This window comes from Falco naumanni, chromosome 8 (genome assembly GCF_017639655.2).
Source record: "Falco naumanni isolate bFalNau1 chromosome 8, bFalNau1.pat, whole genome shotgun sequence".
In the NCBI taxonomy this organism is placed as follows: Eukaryota; Metazoa; Chordata; class Aves; order Falconiformes; family Falconidae; genus Falco; species Falco naumanni.
In genome coordinates, this window is record NC_054061.1 from 10,279,699 (window position 1) to 10,301,542 (window position 21,844).

Below are 21,844 nucleotides of genomic sequence, written 5' to 3' on the forward strand. Positions count from 1 at the left end.
GGCAGCGGCGCAGGCAGGGCGACAGCTCAGACCACAATGCGGTTTATTTACATTGTACACCTCGAGAGAGAAGACACTTAAATAATTATCTGCAAAGAACGGGGCAGCATCTCTGAGAGTGAGTTAATGGCCACCGCTGGGCCACAGCAGTGACTCAGGGAAGCAGCCCCTGCAAATGCCGGGGGGCAGGGAGAGGGTCCCCAGGGGTGAACGTCCGCAGCTCCCGGCACCGCATGGCAGCTCTGCCACTCCACATGCCAGGAGAGCAGCCTGCGGGGCTGTCACTGCCGAGGGGCCCGTACAGCTAAAACACAGCAGGTAAAAAACCCAGAGGAGTCTGGCATGTGCTGGCTGCCCGGCCGGCAGCAGCGATTCCCTTTTGGCAGGAGGTCTCAGTGGTGGCAGCAGCTGTAGAAGTAGGCACCGCTCCTCTGGCCCAGGTCAACACCCTTCTCCTCTGGAAGAGAGCAGGGGCAGCAGGCTGCCGGCACGTCCGCACCACGATGCCACATGGGAGCCCAACAGCTGCCGGTCCCAGGTCTGGGCCCTGGCAGGTCCCTTGGGGAAGGGTTTGGTGGCCCCGCAGAGAAGCGGCCAGGTCACAGCCGTGGCGTGGCCCAGGGCAGGAGGCGTAGCTGGGCTGAGCACGCTGCGACAGGCCTGGCGCAGAGCGCAGCACCGGTCCCACAGCCAGGCAAGGCTCCCGGCTGCCTGCTCGCCAAGGGCCACCTGTGGCCCAGTTGGGTGGGCACGCAGAGCCTGGTCTGAGTGGGATGAGGACACTGTGACGGGACCCAAGCTCTGCAGGACAGCCCCAGCACGGAGCCGCAGTGGCCCCAGGGAGGGTGGGGGCGAGGAAGGGCCCTGCCAGACCCCACAGCACTCGTCCTCCACACCCCACCCAGGGGCACCTGCGCCCCCCACCAGGGCAGAGGGTGCTTGGGGTGGGACAAATCCTGCCTGCTCACCTGTCATCACCTGGAAGGCAGTGAAGTGGACGTAGTCCTCAGCCACCTTCTGAAACAGCTCGTCTGAGGGGAGAGTGGGCAGGGTGGGTGTGGGCAGCCCCCCTGCTGGGCAGAGCGCCCCTGGCCCGGCTTGGGTGGGGGCATGGCCGGCAGCAAGGGGGCTACTCACCCACGCACTGGCCTGTCTTACTGGAGGTCTCGAAGAGCTCTGCCTTGATCTCTGCAACGAGGGCCCAGGTCAGTGCCTGCGGCGGGTGCAGGATATGGCCCCGCGGGCTGGGCTCCCCCAGAGCCACCCCCCAGGCACAGCTGCCGACAGCAGGCTGGCAGCGGCCCAGGGCAGGGTGCTGCGCTCCCGTCCCCTCGGCCCAGCTGGCCACCTGCCTGCCCCTGTCAGGACACGCCGTGCCCAGGGAGGTCCCTGGCAGAGCCGGAGCCTCACCACGCAGGGAGCCCTGGCGCCTGGAGCCCCCAGATCTGCCGTGGAGCCAGGGCGAGAGCAGAGCCCCCTGCGCTGCCCAGGCACACACCTGGATGCAGGAGCTCCATCCTGCCCACCCCAGCCACTTGGTGCTGCAGGAGCCTGGGAAGGGCCGGCATTGCCCACCACCAGCGCCACGGCCCCGCGAAGTGCCCCACCGTACCATCAGCGTAATCCTGCACATCGTGGAAGTCGACACCCCGCTTCCTCCTGTCCTCCTCCAGCAGGTCGCTCTTGGTGCCGCACAGGTAGATCCGGCAGCCCTGCAGCAGGCAGAGGGGTGGGAGGGACGTGCCCGTCGGGCCACCACCGGCTCCCCTTCCCCTCCGGCCAGGCTCCGCAGCCCCCCGCCACCAGCTCCCCTTCCCCCCCGGCGAGGCTCGGCAGCCTCCGGCCCCCCAGCCCAGCCGTACCTCCTCGCAGTTCTGCAGCTCGTTCACCCAGAACTTGGCTCGCTGGAAACTGCTGCTGTCGGTGAGATCTGCGGGAGAGGGATCAGGGTCTGCCCCCCCCACCACCACCCCCCCCATCCCCCACCCCCCTGCTGCAGCCCCTGACCCACTGGTGCCGCCACCACCCTGGGACCTCCACAGCCACCGGCTCCTTCCCCATCCCGCGGCACCGGGCCCTTACCGTAGCAGACGACGGCAGCTCGTGCCCCACGGTAGTAGATGCGGCTCATGGCCTCATAGCGCTCCGAGCCGGCCGTGTCCTGGGGGTGACAGGGGGCACTCAGCAGGCTGGGGGGGGTGGGGGGGGGTGTGTCCCGGGGGTCCCCGTGCCGGGGGTGGCAGCGGGGCGCTGGCACAGCCCTGACCCCGCACTTACCCAGATGCCCAGGGTCACCGTCTGCTCCCCCACGGACATCACCTTGGCCACGAAGGCGGCCCCGATCGTCTGCAAGGGAAGCGGGAGCGCTGGCACCGGCCGGGATGCGGCGGGCCCGGGGCTTAACGGGGGCACCAGCCTGGGAAGGACCGGCCCGGGGGCTCAGGGGTTAACGGGGGCACCGGCCTGGGGAGGACCGGCCTGAGAGCTTGGGGGGTTAAAGGGAGGACCGGCTCGGGGACACGGCGGCGGCGGTTAACAGGGGGGACCGGCTCCGTGGGGTTAACGGGGAGACCCGCCCGGGGACACGGCGGGGGTTAATGGGGGGACCGGCTCGGGGAAAGCGGCTCGGCCACACGGAGGGGGCTAACAAGGGTCGGGCCCGGGGGCGCTCGAGGGGCGCGGGGGGGGGCACCATCCCGGGGACGGGGCCCGGACCAGGAGGGGCCCGGCCGGTCACTCACGTTCTGGTAGGGCCCGGGCCGGAAGCGGCGGTGGGCGCAGCGCTCCACCAGGCTGCTCTTGCCGACCCCCTCCTGCCCCAGCAGCACCACTTTGGCGTCCACCCGCCGCCCGCTCATCCTGGCGCCGCCGCCGCCGCGGGGCGGGGCCACAACCGGGCGGGGCGGGGCCGGCGCGGCGGAAGCGCGCGGGCGGCGGAAGCGCGCGGCGGCCCGGCGGAAGCGCGCGGCGGGGCCTGGCGGGGCGGGGCGGGCGGAGGCCGCATGGCGGCCGCCGAGCAGGCGCGGGCCGGAGCGGGCAGGGCGGCGCGGGCCTGAGCGGCGGCGGCCCATGGGGAAGTACTGCGCCAGCCTGGGCGTCCTCAAGGGGCCCTGGGACCAGGTCTTCGCCGCCTTCTGGCAGCGCTACCCCAACCCCTACAGGTGCGCCGGGGCCTGCGCCTCGGGGCTCGCTGGGGCCCTGGGCCCCGCTCCGGGGCCTCCGCCACCCGGGCCTCCGCCACCCAGGACCTCGCAGGGTGGCGTCCCCCCCTCCCCCAGCCCTTTCCCCGGGCGCCCCACGGAGGCAGCCCCCCCGCTCCGGGGTCCCCCACGCCAGCAGTCTCCAGCTGGTTCCCCCCCTCGTCCTTGGCACCGCAGCCCCGGTGGTTCCCAGCCCCGGGAGGGTTGCCCGGGAGCGGGGCCTGACGCTCTCTTTCCCCTCCCCGGTTTAGCAAACATGTCCTGACCGAAGACATCGTGCACCGGGAGGTGACAGCGGACCACAAGCTGCTCTCCCGGCGGCTCCTGACCAAGACCAACCGGATGCCCCGCTGGGCTGAGCGCTTCTTCCCGGCCAACGTCGCCCACTCAGTCTACATCCTGGAGGACTCTATTGTGGACCCCAAGAACCGAACCATGACCACCTTCACCTGGAACATCAACCACGCGCGTCTCATGGTAGGTGCTGGTGGGTGGGCGTGCGGCCGGGTGGCAGCGCCGGCCGGTGCCCACAGCCAGGCTGTGCCCCGTGCAGGTGGTGGAGGAGCGCTGCGTGTACCAGGTGAACCCGGAGAACAGCAACTGGACCGAGGTCAAGCGGGAAGCCTGGGTCTCTTCCAGCCTGTTTGGCGTCTCGCGGGCTGTCCAGGTGAGCACTGCCAGCTGCTCGAGCAGCACTGCGTACCCCGTCTTTGGACAGGCCTTAAAGCTGCTGCTCCCCCGCCATCCTCCCATCCACACCTTCCCCGTTCTGGTTTTTCCACCCCTTTCCCCTCATTCCCCCATCTTCATGTGTTCTTGGGGTGCCCAGAACACCGTTGCTGGGTCTTTGGGACTATTCAAGCTGGACAAAGCCACAGGGACTGCATGTGATCAGGGAGCTGGGCTTGCACCTTCACTGATTTTTCCCTTGCAGGAGTTTGGTCTGGCCAGGTTCAAAAGCAACGTGACCAAGAGCACTAAGGGATTTGAATATGTGCTAGCAAGAATGCAAGGTGAGCACCCAAGGGCAGGCTGGGGCTGACAGGATGGGTCTGTTGGAATTACAGGTCACACTGGGAACACTCCAGTTGATGAGCAGGTTGTGGCTTGAAGTAATCAGAGTGTGAAATCCTCACCCCTTGCCTATGCCCCTGTGTCTTGGCACAACCTGCTCTTCGAGCAGCCAGGCAGCACTTGCAGGGATGGGCAGGGATGGTGTGCAGGCAGGAGGGGAACGTAACGCGGCAGCAGTCACGTGCCTGCAGTTCCCCTTTGCAACATGCTGTGACGCACACAGGCTAGGAGTGCCGGGCTTGTATTCCCCTGTGCGTGGGGAGGTCGCCTCCATACCAAGGTGACTGGGCCAGTCTAGCTTGCATCAGTCGGCGCTCCTGTGCTGGGGCAGGGCAGGGGCCCACTGGGGCTGGGTTAACAACTTCCATGTTACAGGAGAAGCTCCGTCCAAAACACTGGTGGAGACAGCCAAGGAAGCAACTGAGAAAGCCAAGGAGACAGCTCTGGCTGCTACAGAGAAAGCCAAGGACCTGGCAAGCAAGGCTGCCACCAAGAAGAAGCAGTACGTGTGAGGGGCCGGGCACCGGCTGCACCAGAACAGATAGGAGCCTCCTTAGATTTTATATTTTTTAAAAAACTGTACAAGTCTGACAATCAGCTGCTGTTAGACCCTTTCTGAGATGTAATTATCATTAAAGAATCAACTCCCACCTCTGATTTGGCTGAGGCTGGCCTGGTTAGAGCAGAGCCCAGTGCTGCCCTCCACTCTAGGGATCCAGCTCTCTGCCAGGGAGCTGGGCTCACAGGGGAGACGCAGGCCAGGGTTTCACCAAGTGCCTTTACTAAAATAGTGTCGGGTACGTACAAGAGGGCGGAGCAGGAGCGTGAAGGCAAGTTGCTTAATGCACTAGTTTCCTCTTCCTGGCTCTCCAGGGGCAGAAGAACTCCCCAGTAGCTGTGTCTGCTGGGGGTGGCGCGGCCCAGGCAGCCCCCAGCCTACCCGAGAGCGAACGGCAGGGGGAGGCAGGAGGGTGTCCCCATGGCAGCCGGGCCCTCGGCACCTCTTGCAGTGCATTGCAGTGCACAGTGGGTGCCACGGTGAGGTGCCAGCTCCAGGCACCCAGCACCACGGCCGCTGCCACTCAGCAACCCGGCTGCAGGGGCCCAAGCTGGACACTTGTCCCCACCTGCAGCCCCCTTACCCAGGCAGCCATTGATGAGGCCGGCAGAGGCTGGGCTGGTGGCAGTGGCAGACAGGGAGGAGGCAGGCAGGCAGCGCAAGGAAGGCAGTACATGCTGTCAGGATTCGGGACTGTGGGGGCTGGAGTAGCTGTGGTCCCTCCCAGTGCTGAAGCCGGGCAGGGGGTCCCCGCTGAACACCATGCCATCCACCTCTATCTCAGCATCCTCTGGGTACCGGGGGGAGGCCGTGTCAGGCCCCTGGCGGCCTTTCCTTCCCTGCCCACCCTCCTTCCCTTTGCTCACCTCCCTCAGAGGGCTCTGAGAGCTGGGATGAGTCCAAGCTGTTAGCCCGTGCCCGTTCCCCGCTGGCAGGTGAGAGCAGCCGTTGCAGCCGCTGCTGCAGGCTCCGCTGCTGGTTACGCAGCCGGTCCTTGGCCCGCTGTGCGCTCAGCTCCTGTTTCTCCAGTCTCTGCGGGGATCCGGTGAGCTGTGAGCAGGGCTCCGAGGGGCAGCCCCACCACTGCCTGGGGCCCCTCCGGCTGGCGCCCCAGTGGCACCAGGGCCACCACCCTCACCTGAATGTGAAGCCGGGCACGGTGCAGAAGGGTCAGCGTGGTAGGACGGTCCGGCCCTGCGCCCACCGGCACCTGCTGCTTCAGCCGCTCCAGGCAGCACCGGAGCTTGGCTCTCCTGCAGCCGGGCCGGAGGGGACACTGCGGTCAGCCCCGGGGGGGCGGTGTGCACGGGCGTGGTCACCCTCTGCCCCGCTGCTTCCCCCCTCCCCTCCGGCCCGGTACCTGTGCTTCTCCAGCGCGTTGTGCACCGACCTGCGGGAGAGCCCCCGGCGATCAGAACCGGAGATCAGGACCGGCGGGACCGGCCGCCCCCTCCTCCCCGCCCACTCACCTGACGCTGGCCACGGCCCGGCGGGCCCGCGCGGGGCACAGCGAGGCATATCGGTGCTCGGCCTCGGCCAGGCACGGCGGGTACCGGGCGGCGCCCGCCCCGCGCTCCCGCCGCTCCAGGAACTCGGCCGCCCGCAGCAGCACCTGGATGCTGGTGGCCGCCGGCTCCATGGCTGGGGGGGCGATGGCGGGGGGCGCGGGCCGAGCGCTCATTGGCTGCTGACCGCCCCGCGGCGCTGACGTCGGTTCGGCGGGGAAACAAATTCGGGCGGGAAAGCGCGTGCTTCAAATTTGAATCGGCGGGAGGGGCGGTGCACGGCACACCCCCAATAGGCCACGCCTCCACCTCTAGGCCACGCCCCGAGGGTGCGCCGGTGTCCGTGCTCGCCCGGGGTGGGGCGGAGGCGCGCGTGTGCGCGGTCACGCGTGTGGCACGGAACACGCGTGTGCGTCCACGTGAGTCAGGCGGGCAGCGCGCGCCCCGTCCGGGGAAGCGGGTGCGTGCGCGCGCACCCCCCTCCCCCGCAACCCACGCGTGTCCCCCGGCCGCCTGCCCCACCCCAGCCCCCCAGAACCGCCGCATCACAGCGCCCACCCGGGCGGGTTTCTCTCTTTATTAAAATCCATCGGGCAGGGGCGGTGGGGAGGGGAGTACCGGGCCCCGGGGGCGAGGGCCAGCCGCCCTGGGGCGGGGGCCACGGCACAGCAAGGCACGGCCCCGCGGCACCCGCCGTCATGTGAGGGCTGTTTGCACCGTCTCGGGCCAGGCCGCGGGGGGAGACTCTGCCCCGGCCCCAACAGCAACCAAAGTTCATCTGGAAAAGAAACCACCAGCACAACGCGCGTTCCCAGCCGGGGGGCCGGTGCACGGCGGCGGGATGCAGCTCGCCGAGAGCCGGGCACGGCCGCGGTGCATCGGGTGAGGCGGTCCTGTGCCCACTGCGGCCATGGCCCTGCTGGCGTGGGCCGCCATCCATGGCGGGGGGTCCCACCGCTGTGCTACCCAGCCCCAAGGGGACTCGTGGGGTCACGGAGCTGCCCAGCAGCCCCAGCGCAGCCCTTTCCCCCCGCAGTTTGTGGCCGTGTGTCGGGCACAGGGGCCCTCACCGGCTCCGGTCACGCCGGGGCGCGGGTGGGAGGTGTGTGGCGTAGCAGTGGGTGCAGACACGCACGGGTTTTGGCTGGCCGTAGTGCGGCAGTGCTGCGGTGTGCGGCGAGCAGCGGGCACAGAAGATCTGCCAGGAGAGGGCCAGAACAGGGCTGAGTGGAGCCGGGCCCCCAGGGGTCCCCACAGACCCCGCTCCGGCCCCCTCCTACCTTCCCGCAGCTGCGGCAGTGGTGCCTGCGGCGCAGCAGGGTGAAGGGCGAGCTGCAGGCAGAGCACTGGCTGCACGTGCTGTCTGGCACCCACTCGGGCAGGCGGCGGGCACCTGCTGGCCAAAACACATTGGTAAAAGCCCCCCACCCCAGCCCCCATCATGGCCACGGCCCCAGGATCGGTCCCAGCCCATTGCTCCTGGGTGTCCTGGGGCTGCTGCACTGAGCCAGCCCCAAGCAGGACACAGCAACTGTCCCTGTGTGCCTGGGGGCTGCCCAGGGCAGCTGGAGACCCCCCCCAGGCAGGACGGGGGCAGGATCAGCCCCAGCCTTGCCCCCTGCCCCAGAGCCATGGCACCCCAGCAGCCCCTTACCTGCCCTCCAGAGTCCAGCAGCCTCCGCAGGGCTGGAGCACAGGGGGCAGTCAGCCACACGGGGAGCATCTGTCACACATGGGTCACCGTTCTCTTCCTCTGCGGGAACAAGGGCTGTGGTGGTCCAGCCAGAGCAGGCCACGTTGTCCCCATGCCCGGTGCTGTGGCCTTGTGTCACCAGTGCCGGGCAATGGGCAGGGCAGAGGGGCCATCCCTCATGTCCCTGGGGGTACTCACGGCTGGCACTCGGCTCCTCCGAGGGCTCTGCCTGCGAGGTGACGATCTTGAAGACTGTTTTCAAGATGCTCCGCAGGTCGCTGGCAAAGTTGGTCTGGAGCTGATCAGCCACGCCTGCACCAGGAAAAAGGGGGGTCAGGGTGCTGGGGGGTGGTCAGGGTGCTAAGGGGGGGTGGCAAGGGGGTCACTTACCCGAGATGCAGACGAAGAGGGTGTGCAACATGTCCTTGGTGCTGCTGTAGTGAGAGCGCAGCTCTGAGCAGTGGGCACCCGTGGCATTGAGCTCTGTCCCTGGGCTGCTCCCGGGGGGCTGGGGGCTGCACAGAGGGGAGGTGACGGTTACCCCTGGGGTGGCACAGAAAGTCCCCATCCCCAGTGGGCAGGGATCTGCCATCTCATCCCTGCTCCCTCCCCACTATATACCCCCACCGCCAATCGGTGCCTGGGTCGTCCACTGAGCCGGGGGGTCCTAGCCGCGTTGTGCAGGTGTGGGGGGGTGGGGGGCTGCAGGGGACCTCCAGGAGACCCCAGGGAGCAGTGGGGTCTGCTCTGGGCACAGCTGCCCCCCACGCTGGGGTGGTGGTTGGACCGCCGTGATCCTCTGGTTCAGCTGTGCACAGGCTCCTCTCCAGCAGGCAGAGCTCCTCCACCGACAGCACCCGCAGCAGGTCCCTGCAGCAAGGGGAGGGCATCAGCCCCACGTCACGGCCCCGCTGCTGCCCTACGGCCCCACCCATGGGTGCCCATTGCCCCTTGCTGCATACCTGATCTTCTTCAGAAGGTTGTAAAAGGGGCTGAAGACCCGGGACATCTGCTCAGGGCTCTGCTCCAGGCTGAGGGGACCCTCAGGGTAGATGAGGAGGCCACTGCGAGAGGACAGAGCCCAGCTCATGTCAGAGGATTGCCCGGGACCCCAACTCCTCAGGAGGAGAAGGGGGTGCTACAGGGCAGGGAAAACCCAGCTGCCCCTGGTCACCCCCTTCTCCAGGAGGCTGCACCCACCTGATAATGGCCAGGCGAGGGATGGTGAACATGAGCAGCGGTTCGTAGCCATCAATCATCTCCTGAGTCAGGTAGCCCAGGCGCAGAGCTCTGCGGGGGGACACAAACCCTTACAGTGGGGCAGAGCCCCAGGATGCTGCCCTATCCCCGGGGCTGGGGTCCCTGCCACCCCACCCCTGGCAGGCGGCGTCCCTCACCTCTCCACCGTCTCACAGAAGAGCACGATGATCTCCTGCTGCCTGTAGATTTCCTCGGGTGACTTCACTGCCACTAGTGAGGACACATAGCTGGAGAGATGGGGGAATTGTGAGGCTCCTCTGGCCCTGGCACAGCCCCCCCCAACCCCACCCCCCAGCACCCTAATCCTGGCCCCCACCTCAGCTCGAACTCCGCGAAGAGCTGGTCGAACTGGACGAGTGCAGCCTGGACGGGCTCAGGGTAGGAGCCAGGCTGGCTCAGGCTCTGCTCCCGCAGCACCGTCCGCACCAGCTCCAGGCTGCACAGCAGCTTCCTGGCCTGGGGCCGCAGCTGGGCCCTGTCCGCCTCCTCCACCTCCAGGAAGGTCCCGGCCAAGAGACACTGCTGGGACCCGAGGCCATCAGGAGCCAGCACCTGGTGCAGCAGGGGTGCACCCCAGGGCTAGCCCGTGATGGGGTGCACCATCCTGGGTGGTGCCCATTGCCTCTCCCAGCCTGGAGAAGCTGGACCCCATCACCCACCCCGGGACAGCACCCCCGGGCTCACCTCGGCAGCAAACAGCATGTGGTTGCCCAGGTTGTCCACCAAGAGCTCCTCAGGGAACTTCACCAGGTAGTCACGGCTGTGTCGCTGTGTGGGGATGCACTCCTCCATGATCTGCTCCAGGACGGCCAGCAGGTGAGCCTAGGGAGGGCAGGGATGTCACCCGTGGCCACCTGGAGAGACCAGGGTCACACCGGGGCCCGGGCAGCCCCCTCACCTGGCTGAGGTGGAGCTGGTTAAGGAGCACCAGGTACTGCTGCGGGTCCAGCTCAGCATCCAGCCCGTTGATCTCGGCCACCACCTGCGTCACCCTCTCGTCAGCAAAGAAGAACTGGGAGAGCAGGCGGGGGTCGGAGCGCTGTGGGGAGAGCAGAGGGGTGATGGTGGGAGCGTCCCGCAGCTCCGGGTGCTGGGACAGGGGGACCCCAAGGCTCCTCTGCCCGCAGCCCGGCAGGGTGGGCGCTGCTGGGGCTTGCTCCCCGGTGGCCGGGCCCTGTGGGGCAGCCTCACTCACTCGGGCAGGTGCGTGGGACCCCCCCAGCGGCTCCGGCTCGGCCGAGCTGTGCCGGGGGCGGGCGGGGAGGCAGGCAGCCCCCGGCCGAGCCCTCCCGGGGAGCGCCGCCGTCCCCACCCACCCGTGCCTCAGTTTCCCCAGGGGCAGAGCAGGATGAACAAGCTCGGCCGCCTCCCGGCGGCGTGGGCACGGATCCCTGCGCGGCTGTAAACACGGCTCAGGTGAAAGGTCCGCGGGGAGCCGGCAGCCCGCAGGTCCGCCCCGCCCCGCGCCCCCAGACGGCCGGTGGCCGGGGGGGAGGGGGAATCTCCTCGCCCCGGGAGCGGGCGGCGCCGGGACGGGCTCCGAGCTGTCCCGTCCTGCCCGCTGCCGCCCGCGTCCCCGCCGCGCCCCCAGCCGCGGGGCCGGGCACCGCCTCGCGTTCCGCCCCGGGGACCCCCGCCGACCCCCGCGCCCGGTGCCGGCGGAGCCCCCGGGCAGCCCCGACGGGGCGCGGCGCGGCCCCCCCTCGCTCACCTTGGGCCGGCGCAGCCAGCGGCGGAGCGCGGCGGGCAGCATGGCGCGACCCACGGCTCTGCCGCCGCCCGGCTCCCCGCGCCCGCCGCTCGCCGACGGGGCGGGCCGGCACCGCGCACCGCCCGGGGGCGGACCGGGGCGGTGTCCGCCCAGCCCCGGCACCGGGACGACCCGGTGGACCGGCCTCCGCTCCGCCCCGCTCGGCCCGCGGCGGGACCCGGGGCTCTCCCGCTGCCGGGCGGCGGGAGGCGGCAGCCGCTCGACGGGCCGGTTCCCTCTGCGGAGCGGGTCCCCCGGGGGCGGGCAGAGTGTCTCTGCCGGCCGCCCCGGTCCCCCCTCCCGGTGCCGCGTCCCGCTCTCGGTTCCTGGCTCCAGTTCCCGGCTGCACTCGCCGGGTTCCCGGTTCTCCCCTCCCAGTTCCCTGGCCCTCCCCTCCCGGCTCCCTGGCTCTTCCCTCCCGGTTCCCCTCTCCCCGCAGCGCCCGAGGCCCAACCTTCCAGGAACGGGGACCCCCCCAGAGGCCCAGCCCTGCCAGCCCCCTTGGCCTGAGCATCCCTGCGCTGGTGGGGGGGGACACCGAGGGGGGGCACCGGCAGGCACCCGCCTGCTCTCTGCTGGCAGGTGCAGGGTGTGGAGCGCAGAGTGGGGTGCTGCAGTTGGAGGGGGGCAAAAAAGCCCCTCGGTGGGAGCAGGAGGGGCCAAGTGGCCAAGGAGGAGTCCCCAGAGGTGCTCCGGCCACTGGGCACAGCAAACCACCCCGGCCGTGCCAAGGAGGTGGCTGCCTCTGTGCCCGGCCAGGCCTGGCACCGCTGGCCACAGGATGTGGGCGCTGATAATTCAGGTGGCTGGAAGCCTAATGGGGTGGATTCACAGGTAAAAAATCCACCCAGGATGATTAAATAAACACGGCGGCACCACCTTGGCTTGAGGAAGTCCCTGAGTCATGACGGCCCCGCAGCGCCTGGGCTGAGCCAGCCGGGTGCTGGTGTGGGGCTGGCCCTGGCACTGGCTGGGGCTCCTCGTGTCCCCACAGGGCCCTGGCGCTGGTTTCAGCCGGGCAGCGTGTCCTGTGCCCCATGGCTGGGGGTCCCTGTGCGCAGTGAGCCAGAGCCCTGCCTGTCCCACAGCTGCCTGCAGTGCTGCCGCAGCATTTTTTGGGATGCAGTGGGCTTTCCTTGGCAGCCAAGTGTTCCATGTGTCCCTGTGTCACCAGCACTGCGCTCTGCTCCACTGCAGGAGGGTAGCTCCGGTGACATGAGGTGCAGTATGGAGAAGGCCTGGCGTCGTGCAGACCAGTGCCATGGTGGGGGGTTTAGGGTGACATGTGGCACCAAGGCTGGCAGGGAGCAGAGGGGCTGAGCCAGCCCCCAGCTCTTTTAGGGGAGCACCCTTGGGGTAACCTAGACCTGAGGGAGCTGGTGTGCTGGGACTGCACAGCGGGGCAGCAGACCCCCGTGGGCAGCCTGGGGTCAGGCAGCAGTGGGAAAGGCAGCGGCTGGGCTGCGCTGCACGGGGGCCGTGGGGAGCCCCGCGCTGGGACCTGGGCACAGGGTGCAGCACGCAGGGTTTGTCCTGCCCGGGCAGGGTTGTACAGCTCCAAGAATGCTGTGGTGCTGAGCCCAGTGCTGCACGGCCAGGAGGCACCCAGGGTACTGGGAGAGCACGGCACCACGGGGATGGGGTGCAGAGGGGCTGGAGGCTCGCACAAGCACTGTCTCCCACCAGTGGGAAGGCTGGGGCAGTGGGCAAAGAGCGTGCTGCTCATCCACACCGCACCGGGGGTATCCGTGTGTCAGGAATGGAGTCCAGGGGAGCTGCAACCCGTGCGTGGGCCCAGAGCTGTGTATCTGGTGTCACGCTGTGCTGCAGATGCTGAGCATGACGCTGCGCAGCCGGGATGCACCCGGGGTACCAGGGGAGCTCTGTTAAGTCAGGATGGGCGACTGGAACCCACACGTGCCTTGCGGGGCACCGCACCACCGGGAAGGCCGGGGCAGCACAGGCAGCGTGCTGCTCATCCTCGGTGGGGCTGGCGGGGTGCGGGGAGCCGGTGTCGGGGGCCCGGACGCCCCGAAGGCAGCGGCGCTTTTTAGGACCCGGGGGAGCGGGAAGCGGGGAGGAGCCGCGGGTCGCGACGGCGCCACCACCGTGCCGCCAGGTGGCGCTGCGGCGCGGCGCTGCCCTCTCACAAAATGGCGGCGGCGGCTTCACCTCGCCGGGCCTTTCCTCCCTCCCTCCTTCCCCCCGGGCAGGGGCCGGACGGGCCGTGCCGCCATATTGGCTGTTGTCCTGGCTGCGGCGGGCGGCGGGCCGCGTTCGCCATGACTCGCAGGCGGAACAAGGCGGCGGCAGCAGCAGCAACAACGACGGCGGCGGCGGGTGGCGCCTCCGGGCCTCGCCGTGAGAGGGTGGGGGGTTCCGACGCTGGTCCTCCTCCTCCCCCTCCTCCGCCGCCGCCACCGGAACCGCCCGCCCCGTCTGAGGTGGTGGCGGCGGGCAGCAGCGGGGAGCCGGGCAGAGCCACCGCTCAGGTACCGCGTTAGGCCCTGCGGCGGGGAAGGGGCTGGCCCTGAGGGGATCTCGGTCGGTGCGGGGATGGGGCAGCGACCGGCGCCCCCCCCTTCCCGTCCCCTCCCCGGCCCCGGAGCATCCCTGAGGCGCCCCGCCCTTGGGGCTCTGGCGTCCCCCATCTCCCTCCTTCCGGCTTTGGAGGGTCCACTGCGCCTTCGGGGGTGCTGGGGGGACGCGCTGGGGCGAGCGGGGAAGGGGGGGTGAAGCCCAAGCCCCTCTCCGGGGGCGCCGGCTGCCTGGGGCCGGGGGCGCCGCTCCCGGTACCGGGGCGGGCGTGGGGCCGGGGTGGGCGCGCGGGCAGCGCCTGACCTTGGCTCTGCCGGGCTGGGTGGCGCAGCCGGCTGGTGGCCTTGGACTGCGGGTGCGCTGAGCTGCGGAGCGCCTTTGGGACGCCTCTGGCAGGTGGCCGGGATGTCGGGGACTCCCACTGGTGTGTGGCATCCCGGGGGCCCATCTCTCGCCGCGGTCAGGGCAGGCAGATCTCTGCCTTTCCAGAGCGGAGTGAATCGGCCGGCGAGCCTGTCCCCCGCCGTCACATGCTGCTGCCCCTGGCATGACCAGCCGCGCACAGCGGCGTGAGAGCAAAGGGCTGTCCCAGCCCCAGGGCCCGTGCATCCCTTACCCCGTCCGTGCGTGCCGGGAAGCCTGGCAGGTCTGTCCAGGAGACCTGTGTGCGCTTTGGGGGGCAGAGCCCCGGGCTGCGGGGCAGACACGCGTGCCGTGGTGTGCTTCAGGGGGTGTTCCCGCAGCTCCTTCTTGCGGGATGGTCCCGGCCTGCCATGGGGCGATGGCAGGTGGCTCCAGCATCTGCTGACAGGCTGCGGGCCGGCTCCCGCACCTCTTGCTGCCTGACATCCCTCTGCGCCTGGCTGCTGCCGCCTGCTCCGGGTCATGGGCAGGGAGCCCGGGGGTGGCCCCAGGTCTGGATGTGCTGAGCAGGTTGGGGAGGGCCATCGTCTCACCCGCTGTGTGGGGCAGTGTCCCTGTCTGCCCCTGCTGAGACGTGCGGTGGCCTGGAAGCCCCCTCCTCCCTGTGGCTGGCTGGGCGGGTGGGCAGGGGAGGTGCGCCCCCCCCCCCTCCCCCCGCTCTCCTTGGCCTCTGACCTTTGCTTCACCTTGAGCCTGGGAGACGCCATCTGTTTCGCAGCAGCAGTTCAATGTGCGCTTCATTGTCGCGGAGCCCCGCTGCGGCGGCAGACAATGGGGGCCCCCTCACCCGCGCCACGCTGGGCTCGTCACGGCTGTCAGGCTTCCATCGAGCCTGTGGGCTGCAGCCCGGCTCCAGCCACAGCACCGGGTGTGAAGCCCCGACCTGGCTGCCCCGTGCAGGGAGAGTGCGAAGCAGTGCCGGGGGCTGCACCCCACCCCAGCGCATCTGCGCTGCCGGCTGCACAGAACAAAGAGGCGGGTGGGAGGGCCTGGGGCTCTCGGGTAATGCAGTGGGGGGTCTGAGATGGGCGAGGAGGGAGGGTTGTGGCTGTGAGACCCTGCTTTCTATCCCTGTGTGGCGATTTCTATGGGTCTTTCTTTGCCCTGTGGGTCCCCTTGGTCCTGCTGTACCAGAGGTGATAGTGGGAGCCGCTGGTGGCTTCCCAGCCTTGCTTGGTGGTGGGACTGGCTCTTCAGCACAGTGTGATCATCCCAAGGGTGCAAAATGCTCTGGCACATGGCAGGCCGGCAGCAGCTGGGCAGCCCGAGGCTGCTCTCCTCCAGTGTGAGAAGGTGCAGTCCCACATATAGCCTACAAGAAATTCTCCGGTTTGGTGTCGGCGTGCTGAGGTCTTGTTTGCTGTCTCATCTGCCCCACACCTGCTCCAGCCTGGGGCCCTGCCATGTGGTGGATCACACCTGGGGTGACTCATGGTCTGTGTGTCCTTCTGCAGGTGCTGCCCACCGCCAACCAGTCAGTGCAGACGTGCTGCCTGCTCTGTCACCGGGAGCGCAAGGACTGGGGAGGGCCGTCCCACAATGGGCTGGTTTCCCCGGGCGAGAGGCTGCCACCGGACTTCGTGCCAACGCTTGTGCAGAACCTCCTGGGAGAGATGCCACTGTGGATCTGCCAGAGTTGCCGGAAGAGCGTGGAGGAGGAAGAGCGGCGGGCAGTGCAGGAGCAGGCCCTGGCGGTAAGCGGTTATGGAGCTGAGGTTGGAAAGGTTGGGGCTGTAGCTCCTGGGACGGCAGTGCTGACCACCCTATGGCACTGGCTGGGGGTACGGGGCTCCTCCTCACTCAGAGCTGAGCACCTTAGACATCCCAGCTCCCTACTCCCTGCAGCCACGCTGCCCTCCCGAGGGCCACTGCTGGCTCCTCAGGGAGAGACCACGGCGGAGCAGAGTACAGCAGCATGGAGGCTTGTCTGGCAGTTTGTGTTGGGTTGGAGCTGCCTGCTTGGTGAGGCCAGCAGCGCCACTGCTGCTCTGCCAGCCCCGCTCCACTATGTGTTGCGCTGTATCCCCTCAAGCCCCGAGGCTGCTCCCTGCCGTTAGGCAGGTCTCTCTGGAGTGGCAGTGTATGCCAGGGCAAGTGCCTGCCCGTGCATGGAGCTCAGGGGAAGAGGAGCCCCCTTCTGCTTGGCTTTCTTTAACTGTGGCCTGGTTTGAGCGGGACCAGAGCAGGCGTGTGCCCCTTGGCACGGTCTGGCCATGCTGGCAGGGGCCCTGGGAGCCGGGCTGTGTTGCTGTTTGGCAGATGGGCTGTTTGCCACCCCTGAGACAGTAACAGGAGCAGATCCCATGTGCTGAGCCCCTGCCTCAGGGCAGTGGAGGGGGTCTTGATGGCAATGTCATGGGGCTGAGGGCCTCCCCTCCCAGCCCACTGCTGCTTCACTCTGTGTTTTCCTTGCCAGGTCTCGTTATCCCACACATCCTGCAAGTCGCAGTCTTGTGGGGGTGGCTCCCACTCCTCTTCCTCCTCCTCGTCCTCTTCTTCCTCCTTGTGCCACGGAAACTCAGGGGACTGGGACCCCAGCTCTTTCTTGTCTGCTCACAAGCTCTCGGGCCTCTGGAACTCGCAGCACACCAACGGGGCCGTGCAGGGTAGCCCCCTCGGGGCCCCCCCTGCTGCACTAGGTGAGTTGAAGCCAGCTGTGGAGTTGAGCAGAGCTTTCTGCCCAGTCCTTGGTTTAGGTGGTTTCCTTGTGGGCACCCAGCTGGTGGCCAGGGGTAGGCAGGCTGGGCCTCTGAATGCCAGTGCTAGCAGGATGCCTGGGTCCCTTTGCAGAGGCAGAGGGTGCTGGGAGCTGGCCCTAGCTCTGCTTTTCTTCCAGGTGACAAGCACCCTGGCCTCTCTCTCTCTCCGGAGTGCACCAGCCAGGCGTCTGCCATGGCGCCAGGGCTCAAGGCCTGTCCCTACAGCCACGCGGCCTCTCCCACCTCCAGCAGCACCGCCCCGGGCTCGCCTCTGCCTACCTCACTCGACTTCTGCAAGACGCTGCCAAAGCAGTTCAAAAGCATGTGCCGGAGGGCCACCCCGCCAGGTGGGTGCCCAGGGGCAGGGCCAGCCTTATCCTTCCAGCCCTTGCAGCCCCTGCTGTGGCAGCACCTTTCCCCTTGCTCTGCTCGCCACGGGGCAGGGCTGAATCCTGTGCGGGAGATGAGGTACCAACCTTGCGAGCAAGGATGGCTTCTAGCCTAAGTGCCCTGCTGCCAGGGGGAGGCAGGGTTTGTCCCATGGAGAATTGGCCTGCGCAGAGGTGCTGGGTGGCTTTGAGCATGGCCCTGGCCTGCGCGGGACAGCTGGTGTCTGACTGTCTCCTATCTTGCTTCTCTGCAGGTGAGGCCTTCCACTCCTCAGAGCATCATCAGCACTCCGACCTCACTGCTCCTCCCAACAGTCCCACCGGCCTCCCCTCCCAGCCACCAGCGCTGATCCCTTCCAAGCAGACGCCTGCCCATCCGGGGCCCTTTGGCTCCCCACCCCACGTCCCACTGGGCACCTCCCCACAGGCTACACTCTTCCCTGCACCCAGCACACAGGCAGCAGCCCTGAAGCCGGTGTCTGAGTCACCTCCCGCTGGCACGGTCTCGCACAGCCCAGGGTCGTGTAAGAGCCCTCACCTGCCCCCTGCCAACGTGCCGCTGCTGAAGATGCCGCCTCCGCTGTCGGGCTGCACTCATCCCTGCAATGGGCACTGCAGTACTTCACTCATCCCTCCTCCCACCTCCCACCAGCTGCCCAGTACGAACAGGTGAGTAGAGGAGCCCTGCCTGCTTCCAGCCTCTCCTTGCTGGGCAATGTGCCCTTTCTCCCACCCCTGCCCGTGGATGCTCTTTTCCCTGTGGAGGGACCGGCTGCCCTGGCGTGGTGGTGCGGAGAGCAGCTGTCTTTGTGGGCCAGTTCCACTGCTGCAGACCCCTGGTCTCTGAGGGTTGAGCTCTTTCTCTCCCCACGTGTCTTCTCCCTGCGGTTGTCCTTTAGTACTGTGGTGCAGAAGAGACTGTGCTTGCTCCTCCTCCAGCTAAAAGACCCAAAGGAACCGCCCGGTCAACCTGCTGTTGGCCAACAGGACCTTTGTCAGTGAGACCCGTCGGGCAGCTGTGGCACTGAGCAAAGGTCCTCGAGAAGATGAAGCCTGTGGACTTGTTCTGCTCGCCTGCTCCCCTGGCCCTCTCTGGGCTGCCTGTGCCCTGGAAGAGAGCACGCTGTGTCGCGGGCGCTGGTTCCTCTCCGCTGATTAGCGCTCCCTGCGGAGGGCCAGCCAGGTCCCGAGCTGGAGCTCGAGGAGTGGTGCTGAGGGCCGTGCCCTGGCCTCCCTGTCTCTGAGCTGGGTAGTCTGTGCCTGTGGGAGCCGGGCCTGCCTGCACATGGGGATGTCTGGCAGCTGCATGCAGTTCCAGCGTTTCTCACCTGTGCTACCTGCCGCCCCCAGTGAGTACCGCTCCCTGCCCTGGAATCAGCTTGTGGCCTGGCAGAGGGACACTGCTTTCTGGAGCTCTAGTGTGCCAGCCTCCTGCCTGCCAAAGGCCCTGGGGGGCGAGGAGCTACAGATGTCTTCTGCCATGGGCTCCTCTGGCATCTCTCCCGGAGGAGGAAGATGCAGGGAAGGGGGTTTGACTGCCCTGCAAATCCTTCTGCTCGGGCACAGGCTGCCCTGGGAGGGGTGTTCCTGCACAGGTAGTGTGGGAGTTTTTGAGGCCCCCTGGCTCCCGCTCACCTCTCGCCCTTCTCCCCTTCTCCTCAGGGACCCCTCTTGCAAAGGGCACAAATTCCCAAACGGTACCAGCTGCCACCCGCCACAGCCATGCGAGGCAGATGAGGGGCTCGGGGAGGATGAAGACAGCAGCTCGGAGCGCAGTTCCTGCACCTCCTCCTCCACCAACCAGAAAGACGGGAAGTTCTGCGACTGCTGCTACTGTGAGTTCTTCGGCCACAACGCGGTGAGTGAGGGGCTGGTCTGCAGCCACCCCCGGTCCTTGCACTCCGCTCTGCGGTGAGATATTACACAGCTCGCGTGCTGAGAGCGCGGAGGTGGGCAGGTCTGGCCGTGGCTGTTCCCTGCTGGCATTGTGCATCTCCCCCTCCCTTCGTTTCCATCCTGCCTCATCGGCCTGCTGGTCCCCTTGCTCCTGACTTGCAGCCACCTGCCCAGCCCTGGGGCTTGGTGCAGCCAGCCAAACCCTGTGGCTTTGCGGTGGAAAAAAGTTCAGTAGGGGCTGTGCCGACTTGTCTCGCTGAGACCTCGGGGAGGGGAGCAGCTGGGGAGGTCGGTGGGGGACTGGTGGGGGAGCCAGGGCTGTGCTGGCTTCGCGTGCCTGTCTGACTGACAGCGCTCGCCTTCCGCAGCCCCCGGCCGCTCCCACGAGCCGCAACTATGCTGAGATCCGGGAGAAGCTGCGTTCACGCCTCACCAAGAGGAAAGAGGAGCTGCCGCAGAAACTAGGGCACAACAGTAGCTCGGGAGAGCCTGCTGTGGACCACCGCAATGTGGATGAGCTATTGGACTACATCAACAGCACAGAGCCCAAGCCCTTGAACAGTGCCAAGGCAGCCAAGCGGGCACGGCACAAGCAGAAGAAGAAGGTGAGGCTGTGCAGAGGGTCAGGGCGAGATTGTGTCCCTTGCAGGGCTTTGCCTTCTCTCCCTCACATTCATTTGGTTTCTTGAACTCTGTATCCTTTGCCCTTTCCCCGAGGCGACGGTGGTGCCCAGCTCTGTGCAGGGCTTCTCCTGCCTCTGTTCCTGCAGAGGGTGGCCCAGCCCTCCTGGGTGCTTTGGTCTGTGCTGTCCGAACTGCTCCATGCCACATCTCTGATAAACGCCATGCATCTGTGGCTAGGAAAGGCAGTGCTGCAATGGTGCCTCATGCCCAGAGCAGTGCCTGCTGTGCAGCGTGGTAGCTGTTGCAGTGCCCACACGGGACATGTCACAGTTTGGGGGCTGTGGAAGACGTAGGGTGGCTGCGCGGAACGCTGGCCCTTGGGTTTGCTGTCTGACAAAGCTGGTGCGTGGCTAGTCCTGCGCCTGGGGCTCAGCAGCCCAGGCCACCCGCTCCTCATGGCACCTGTGTTGCAGGAGAAGGAGAAAGCCCAGCTGGAGGCAGAGGCCCAGAAGCGGGCAGAGCGTGCTCCTGCAGCCAGCCAGGCCAGGGAGCTGGCTGAGGAGAAGCTGCTGGAGTGGCCGGAGCTGGAGCTGGAGCGGGTGAACAGCTTCCTCAGCAGCCGGCTGCAGGAGATCAAGAACACCATCAAGGACTCTATCCGGGCCAGCTTCAGTGTCTATGACCTCAATCTGGATGTCAATGACTTCCCCAAGAAGGCAGCTGTCCTAGAGCAGAAGAACCTGCTCTCCAACCTCAATGGCTCCTCTGACCTGCAGGATATAGACCTGGCCCTGGCCCCACTCAGCCTGGGCCCCGCCAAGAGCCATGCGCTGCTGCGGGGCGAGCTGAACCCGCGATGGGGTGAGGGGCCCGGGGAGCCGCCGCCGGCCTCGGCGGGCGAGAACGGCGTGGTGAAGCGCCTCAGCGCTGTGCCCAGCCTCTCCCGCATGATCTGGGTGCAGTCCAAGGCTGCGGACTCTGCCGTGGACAGCAGCGGGCTGAGCCTGGAGCCCAAGGAGGGACAGCAGCCCAAGGGGCTGGAGCCGCTGGAGATGGTGCCCGTGGGGAGCCGGCAGCGGAAGAACAAGCGGCAGAGCGGGCAGACGAAGAAAGGGGAGGGCGCTGCCATTGCGCATGGCGGCCAGGCCCGGCTGGAGAGCCCTGGTGCGAAGGGGCAGGTGCTGGGAGCCAAGCACCCTTCCAAGGCTGGTGCCCTGGAGCCACAGCGGGTGGGCGACTGCACTGAGCCCGGGGAGAACGGCAAGGGGCAGCCCTGGGGCTGCGGCGGCAGCAGGCAGGAGAAGGAGAGAAGCGGCGAGTGGAAAGGCCGGAGGGGAGAGGGGAAAGCGGAGCTGCCGGAGCTGGCGCAGCAGCAGCTGCCTGCCCTGGCTGCAGGGGACCGGCAACTGCCTGCCCCTGCTGCCCTGGGGGGCTCCCCCCAGCCCAAGGGCAAGAGCAGGAAGAGCCGAAACAAGGTGGAGAAATCCAATACCTCAATCGGTGAGTGCTGGGAGCACTGCTGAGTGCCACCATCTTGGCAGTGGCCCCTTCCCCACCTGCCCTGCCAGCCGCCAGCCCCCTGCCCATCCTCTGCCAGTCCAGCGGTGCTGACTCTCTGCTCCTCTGCTTTGCCAGATGACGTGTTCCTGCCCAAGGACCTGGACGGGGCAGAGATGGACGAGACTGACAGAGAAGTGGAGTATTTCAAGAGGTGAGGGGGCAGCCCTGGAGGGGGGCAAACACTGCCGGGGGGCTGGGGGTGCTGGCAGAGGGGCTGGTGGCTGACAGCTGACGGGGCTGTGCTCTCCCTGCCAGGTTCTGCCTGGACTCGGCCAAGCAGACGCGGCAGAAGGTGGCGGTGAACTGGACCAACTTCACCCTGAAGAAAACCACTTCCAGCGCGGCCCAGTGAGGGGTGGCTGCCGCCCCCCACCCACGGCCGCTCGCCTCTCCTCACTGTGCCCCCCCCCGCCCCGCCGGCCCCCGCCTCGCCTCGGTGGGGTCCCCTCCTCCGCGGGGGGGGTCCCCGGTGCTCTCCTGCCCCGCGGGGACCCCCGGGGTCCCCCCCATCCTCCTCCTGCCCCCCCCCGCGGGGTGACCCCGGCCGTCCCACCCCCCTCTCCGCGGGCGCCCGACTTCCCGTGCCGCGGGGAAGGACCGTGCTGGACCCAATAAAGAACTTTTTAATTTTTTATTTTATTTAAACCCCGCTGCCTGCTGCTTTCTGCCGCGCG

At 67.8% G+C, this 21,844-nt stretch overlaps 5 protein-coding genes across 11 annotated transcripts; 2 read left to right on the plus strand and 3 right to left on the minus strand.

Annotated features, from left to right (window-relative positions):
• Positions 1 to 26: 26 nt before the first annotated feature.
• Positions 27 to 2,896, minus strand: RAB24 (RAB24, member RAS oncogene family). Its single transcript, XM_040603455.1, has 8 exons — positions 2,742 to 2,896; positions 2,278 to 2,346; positions 2,083 to 2,161; positions 1,863 to 1,930; positions 1,613 to 1,712; positions 1,138 to 1,188; positions 969 to 1,031; positions 27 to 457 (listed from the first exon to the last, which is right to left on the minus strand). Exons 1-8 carry the CDS (start codon positions 2,856 to 2,858, stop codon positions 393 to 395), a joined length of 612 nt encoding a protein of 203 aa, XP_040459389.1. The 5' UTR covers positions 2,859 to 2,896; the 3' UTR covers positions 27 to 392.
• A 56-nt stretch (positions 2,897 to 2,952) lies between these two features.
• On the plus strand, positions 2,953 to 4,924 carry PRELID1 (PRELI domain containing 1). The gene is made up of 5 exons (XM_040604599.1): positions 2,953 to 3,161; positions 3,452 to 3,677; positions 3,754 to 3,867; positions 4,135 to 4,213; positions 4,650 to 4,924. Exons 1-5 carry the CDS (start codon positions 3,070 to 3,072, stop codon positions 4,784 to 4,786), a joined length of 648 nt encoding a protein of 215 aa, XP_040460533.1. The 5' UTR covers positions 2,953 to 3,069; the 3' UTR covers positions 4,787 to 4,924.
• A 114-nt stretch (positions 4,925 to 5,038) lies between these two features.
• On the minus strand, positions 5,039 to 6,513 carry MXD3 (MAX dimerization protein 3). 2 transcript variants are annotated; one of them, XM_040604601.1, is made up of 5 exons: positions 6,303 to 6,513; positions 6,194 to 6,223; positions 5,972 to 6,086; positions 5,700 to 5,865; positions 5,039 to 5,623 (listed from the first exon to the last, which is right to left on the minus strand). In XM_040604601.1, the coding sequence occupies exons 1-5, from the start codon at positions 6,470 to 6,472 to the stop codon at positions 5,514 to 5,516; spliced, it is 591 nt and encodes a 196-aa protein (XP_040460535.1). In that variant the 5' UTR covers positions 6,473 to 6,513; the 3' UTR covers positions 5,039 to 5,513. The 2 variants fall into 2 exon arrangements, with proteins under 2 accessions (XP_040460535.1, XP_040460536.1); XM_040604602.1 differs by lacking the exon at positions 6,194 to 6,223.
• Positions 6,514 to 6,900: 387 nt separating this feature from the next.
• LOC121093200 (lateral signaling target protein 2 homolog) lies at positions 6,901 to 11,075 on the minus strand. 5 transcript variants are annotated; one of them, XM_040605131.1, is made up of 13 exons: positions 11,003 to 11,075; positions 10,190 to 10,330; positions 9,976 to 10,059; positions 9,608 to 9,843; positions 9,429 to 9,518; positions 9,232 to 9,321; positions 8,994 to 9,095; positions 8,653 to 8,901; positions 8,422 to 8,546; positions 8,230 to 8,343; positions 7,993 to 8,091; positions 7,619 to 7,734; positions 6,901 to 7,536 (listed from the first exon to the last, which is right to left on the minus strand). In XM_040605131.1, exons 1-13 carry the CDS (start codon positions 11,042 to 11,044, stop codon positions 7,405 to 7,407), a joined length of 1,620 nt encoding a protein of 539 aa, XP_040461065.1. In that variant the 5' UTR covers positions 11,045 to 11,075; the 3' UTR covers positions 6,901 to 7,404. The 5 variants fall into 5 exon arrangements, with proteins under 5 accessions (XP_040461065.1, XP_040461064.1, XP_040461063.1 ...); XM_040605130.1 differs by having other exon boundaries at positions 9,608 to 9,810; positions 9,976 to 10,113; XM_040605129.1 differs by having other exon boundaries at positions 9,608 to 9,813; positions 9,976 to 10,113.
• Positions 11,076 to 13,194: 2,119 nt separating this feature from the next.
• FAM193B (family with sequence similarity 193 member B) lies at positions 13,195 to 21,809 on the plus strand. 2 transcript variants are annotated; one of them, XM_040603191.1, is made up of 10 exons: positions 13,195 to 13,533; positions 15,457 to 15,696; positions 16,419 to 16,641; positions 16,839 to 17,048; positions 17,345 to 17,759; positions 18,753 to 18,948; positions 19,355 to 19,591; positions 20,084 to 21,110; positions 21,246 to 21,321; positions 21,426 to 21,809. In XM_040603191.1, exons 1-10 carry the CDS (start codon positions 13,195 to 13,197, stop codon positions 21,520 to 21,522), a joined length of 3,060 nt encoding a protein of 1,019 aa, XP_040459125.1. In that variant the 3' UTR covers positions 21,523 to 21,809. The 2 variants fall into 2 exon arrangements, with proteins under 2 accessions (XP_040459125.1, XP_040459126.1); XM_040603192.1 differs by having other exon boundaries at positions 16,872 to 17,048.
• The last annotated feature ends 35 nt before the right edge of the window (positions 21,810 to 21,844 follow it).

Excerpts from the sequence above, each read along its gene's own strand:
- LOC121093200 (XM_040605127.1), bottom strand. The coding sequence starts at position 11,044 with ATGCTGCCCGCCGCGCTCCGCCGCTGGCTGCGCCGGCCCAAG. Across the intron at positions 8,547-8,652 it reads GGCACCGATTGGCGGTGGGG|CCCCCAGCCCCCCGGGAGCA; the intron begins GTATATAGTGGG and ends CCCTCTGTGCAG. Across the intron at positions 8,092-8,229 it reads GGAGGAGCCGAGTGCCAGCC|AGGAAGAGAACGGTGACCCA; the intron begins GTGAGTACCCCC and ends TTGTTCCCGCAG.
- MXD3 (XM_040604601.1), bottom strand. The coding sequence starts at position 6,472 with ATGGAGCCGGCGGCCACCAGCATCCAGGTGCTGCTGCGGGCGGCCGAG. Across the intron at positions 6,087-6,193 it reads AACGCGCTGGAGAAGCACAG|GAGAGCCAAGCTCCGGTGCT; the intron begins GTACCGGGCCGG and ends GCCCGGCTGCAG. Across the intron at positions 5,624-5,699 it reads CTCAGAGCCCTCTGAGGGAG|AGGATGCTGAGATAGAGGTG; the intron begins GTGAGCAAAGGG and ends CCCGGTACCCAG.
- FAM193B (XM_040603191.1), top strand. The coding sequence starts at position 13,195 with ATGGCGGCGGCGGCTTCACCTCGCCGGGCCTTTCCTCCCTCCCTCCTT. Across the intron at positions 15,697-16,418 it reads TGCAGGAGCAGGCCCTGGCG|GTCTCGTTATCCCACACATC; the intron begins GTAAGCGGTTAT and ends TTTCCTTGCCAG. Across the intron at positions 21,322-21,425 it reads GAAGTGGAGTATTTCAAGAG|GTTCTGCCTGGACTCGGCCA; the intron begins GTGAGGGGGCAG and ends TCTCCCTGCCAG.
- RAB24 (XM_040603455.1), bottom strand. The coding sequence starts at position 2,858 with ATGAGCGGGCGGCGGGTGGACGCCAAAGTGGTGCTGCTGGGGCAGGAG. Across the intron at positions 1,713-1,862 it reads AGCTGCAGAACTGCGAGGAG|GGCTGCCGGATCTACCTGTG; the intron begins GTACGGCTGGGC and ends TGCCTGCTGCAG. Across the intron at positions 1,189-1,612 it reads TGTGCAGGATTACGCTGATG|AGATCAAGGCAGAGCTCTTC; the intron begins GTACGGTGGGGC and ends CCCTCGTTGCAG.
- PRELID1 (XM_040604599.1), top strand. The coding sequence starts at position 3,070 with ATGGGGAAGTACTGCGCCAGCCTGGGCGTCCTCAAGGGGCCCTGGGAC. Across the intron at positions 3,678-3,753 it reads TCAACCACGCGCGTCTCATG|GTGGTGGAGGAGCGCTGCGT; the intron begins GTAGGTGCTGGT and ends TGCCCCGTGCAG. Across the intron at positions 4,214-4,649 it reads TGTGCTAGCAAGAATGCAAG|GAGAAGCTCCGTCCAAAACA; the intron begins GTGAGCACCCAA and ends TCCATGTTACAG.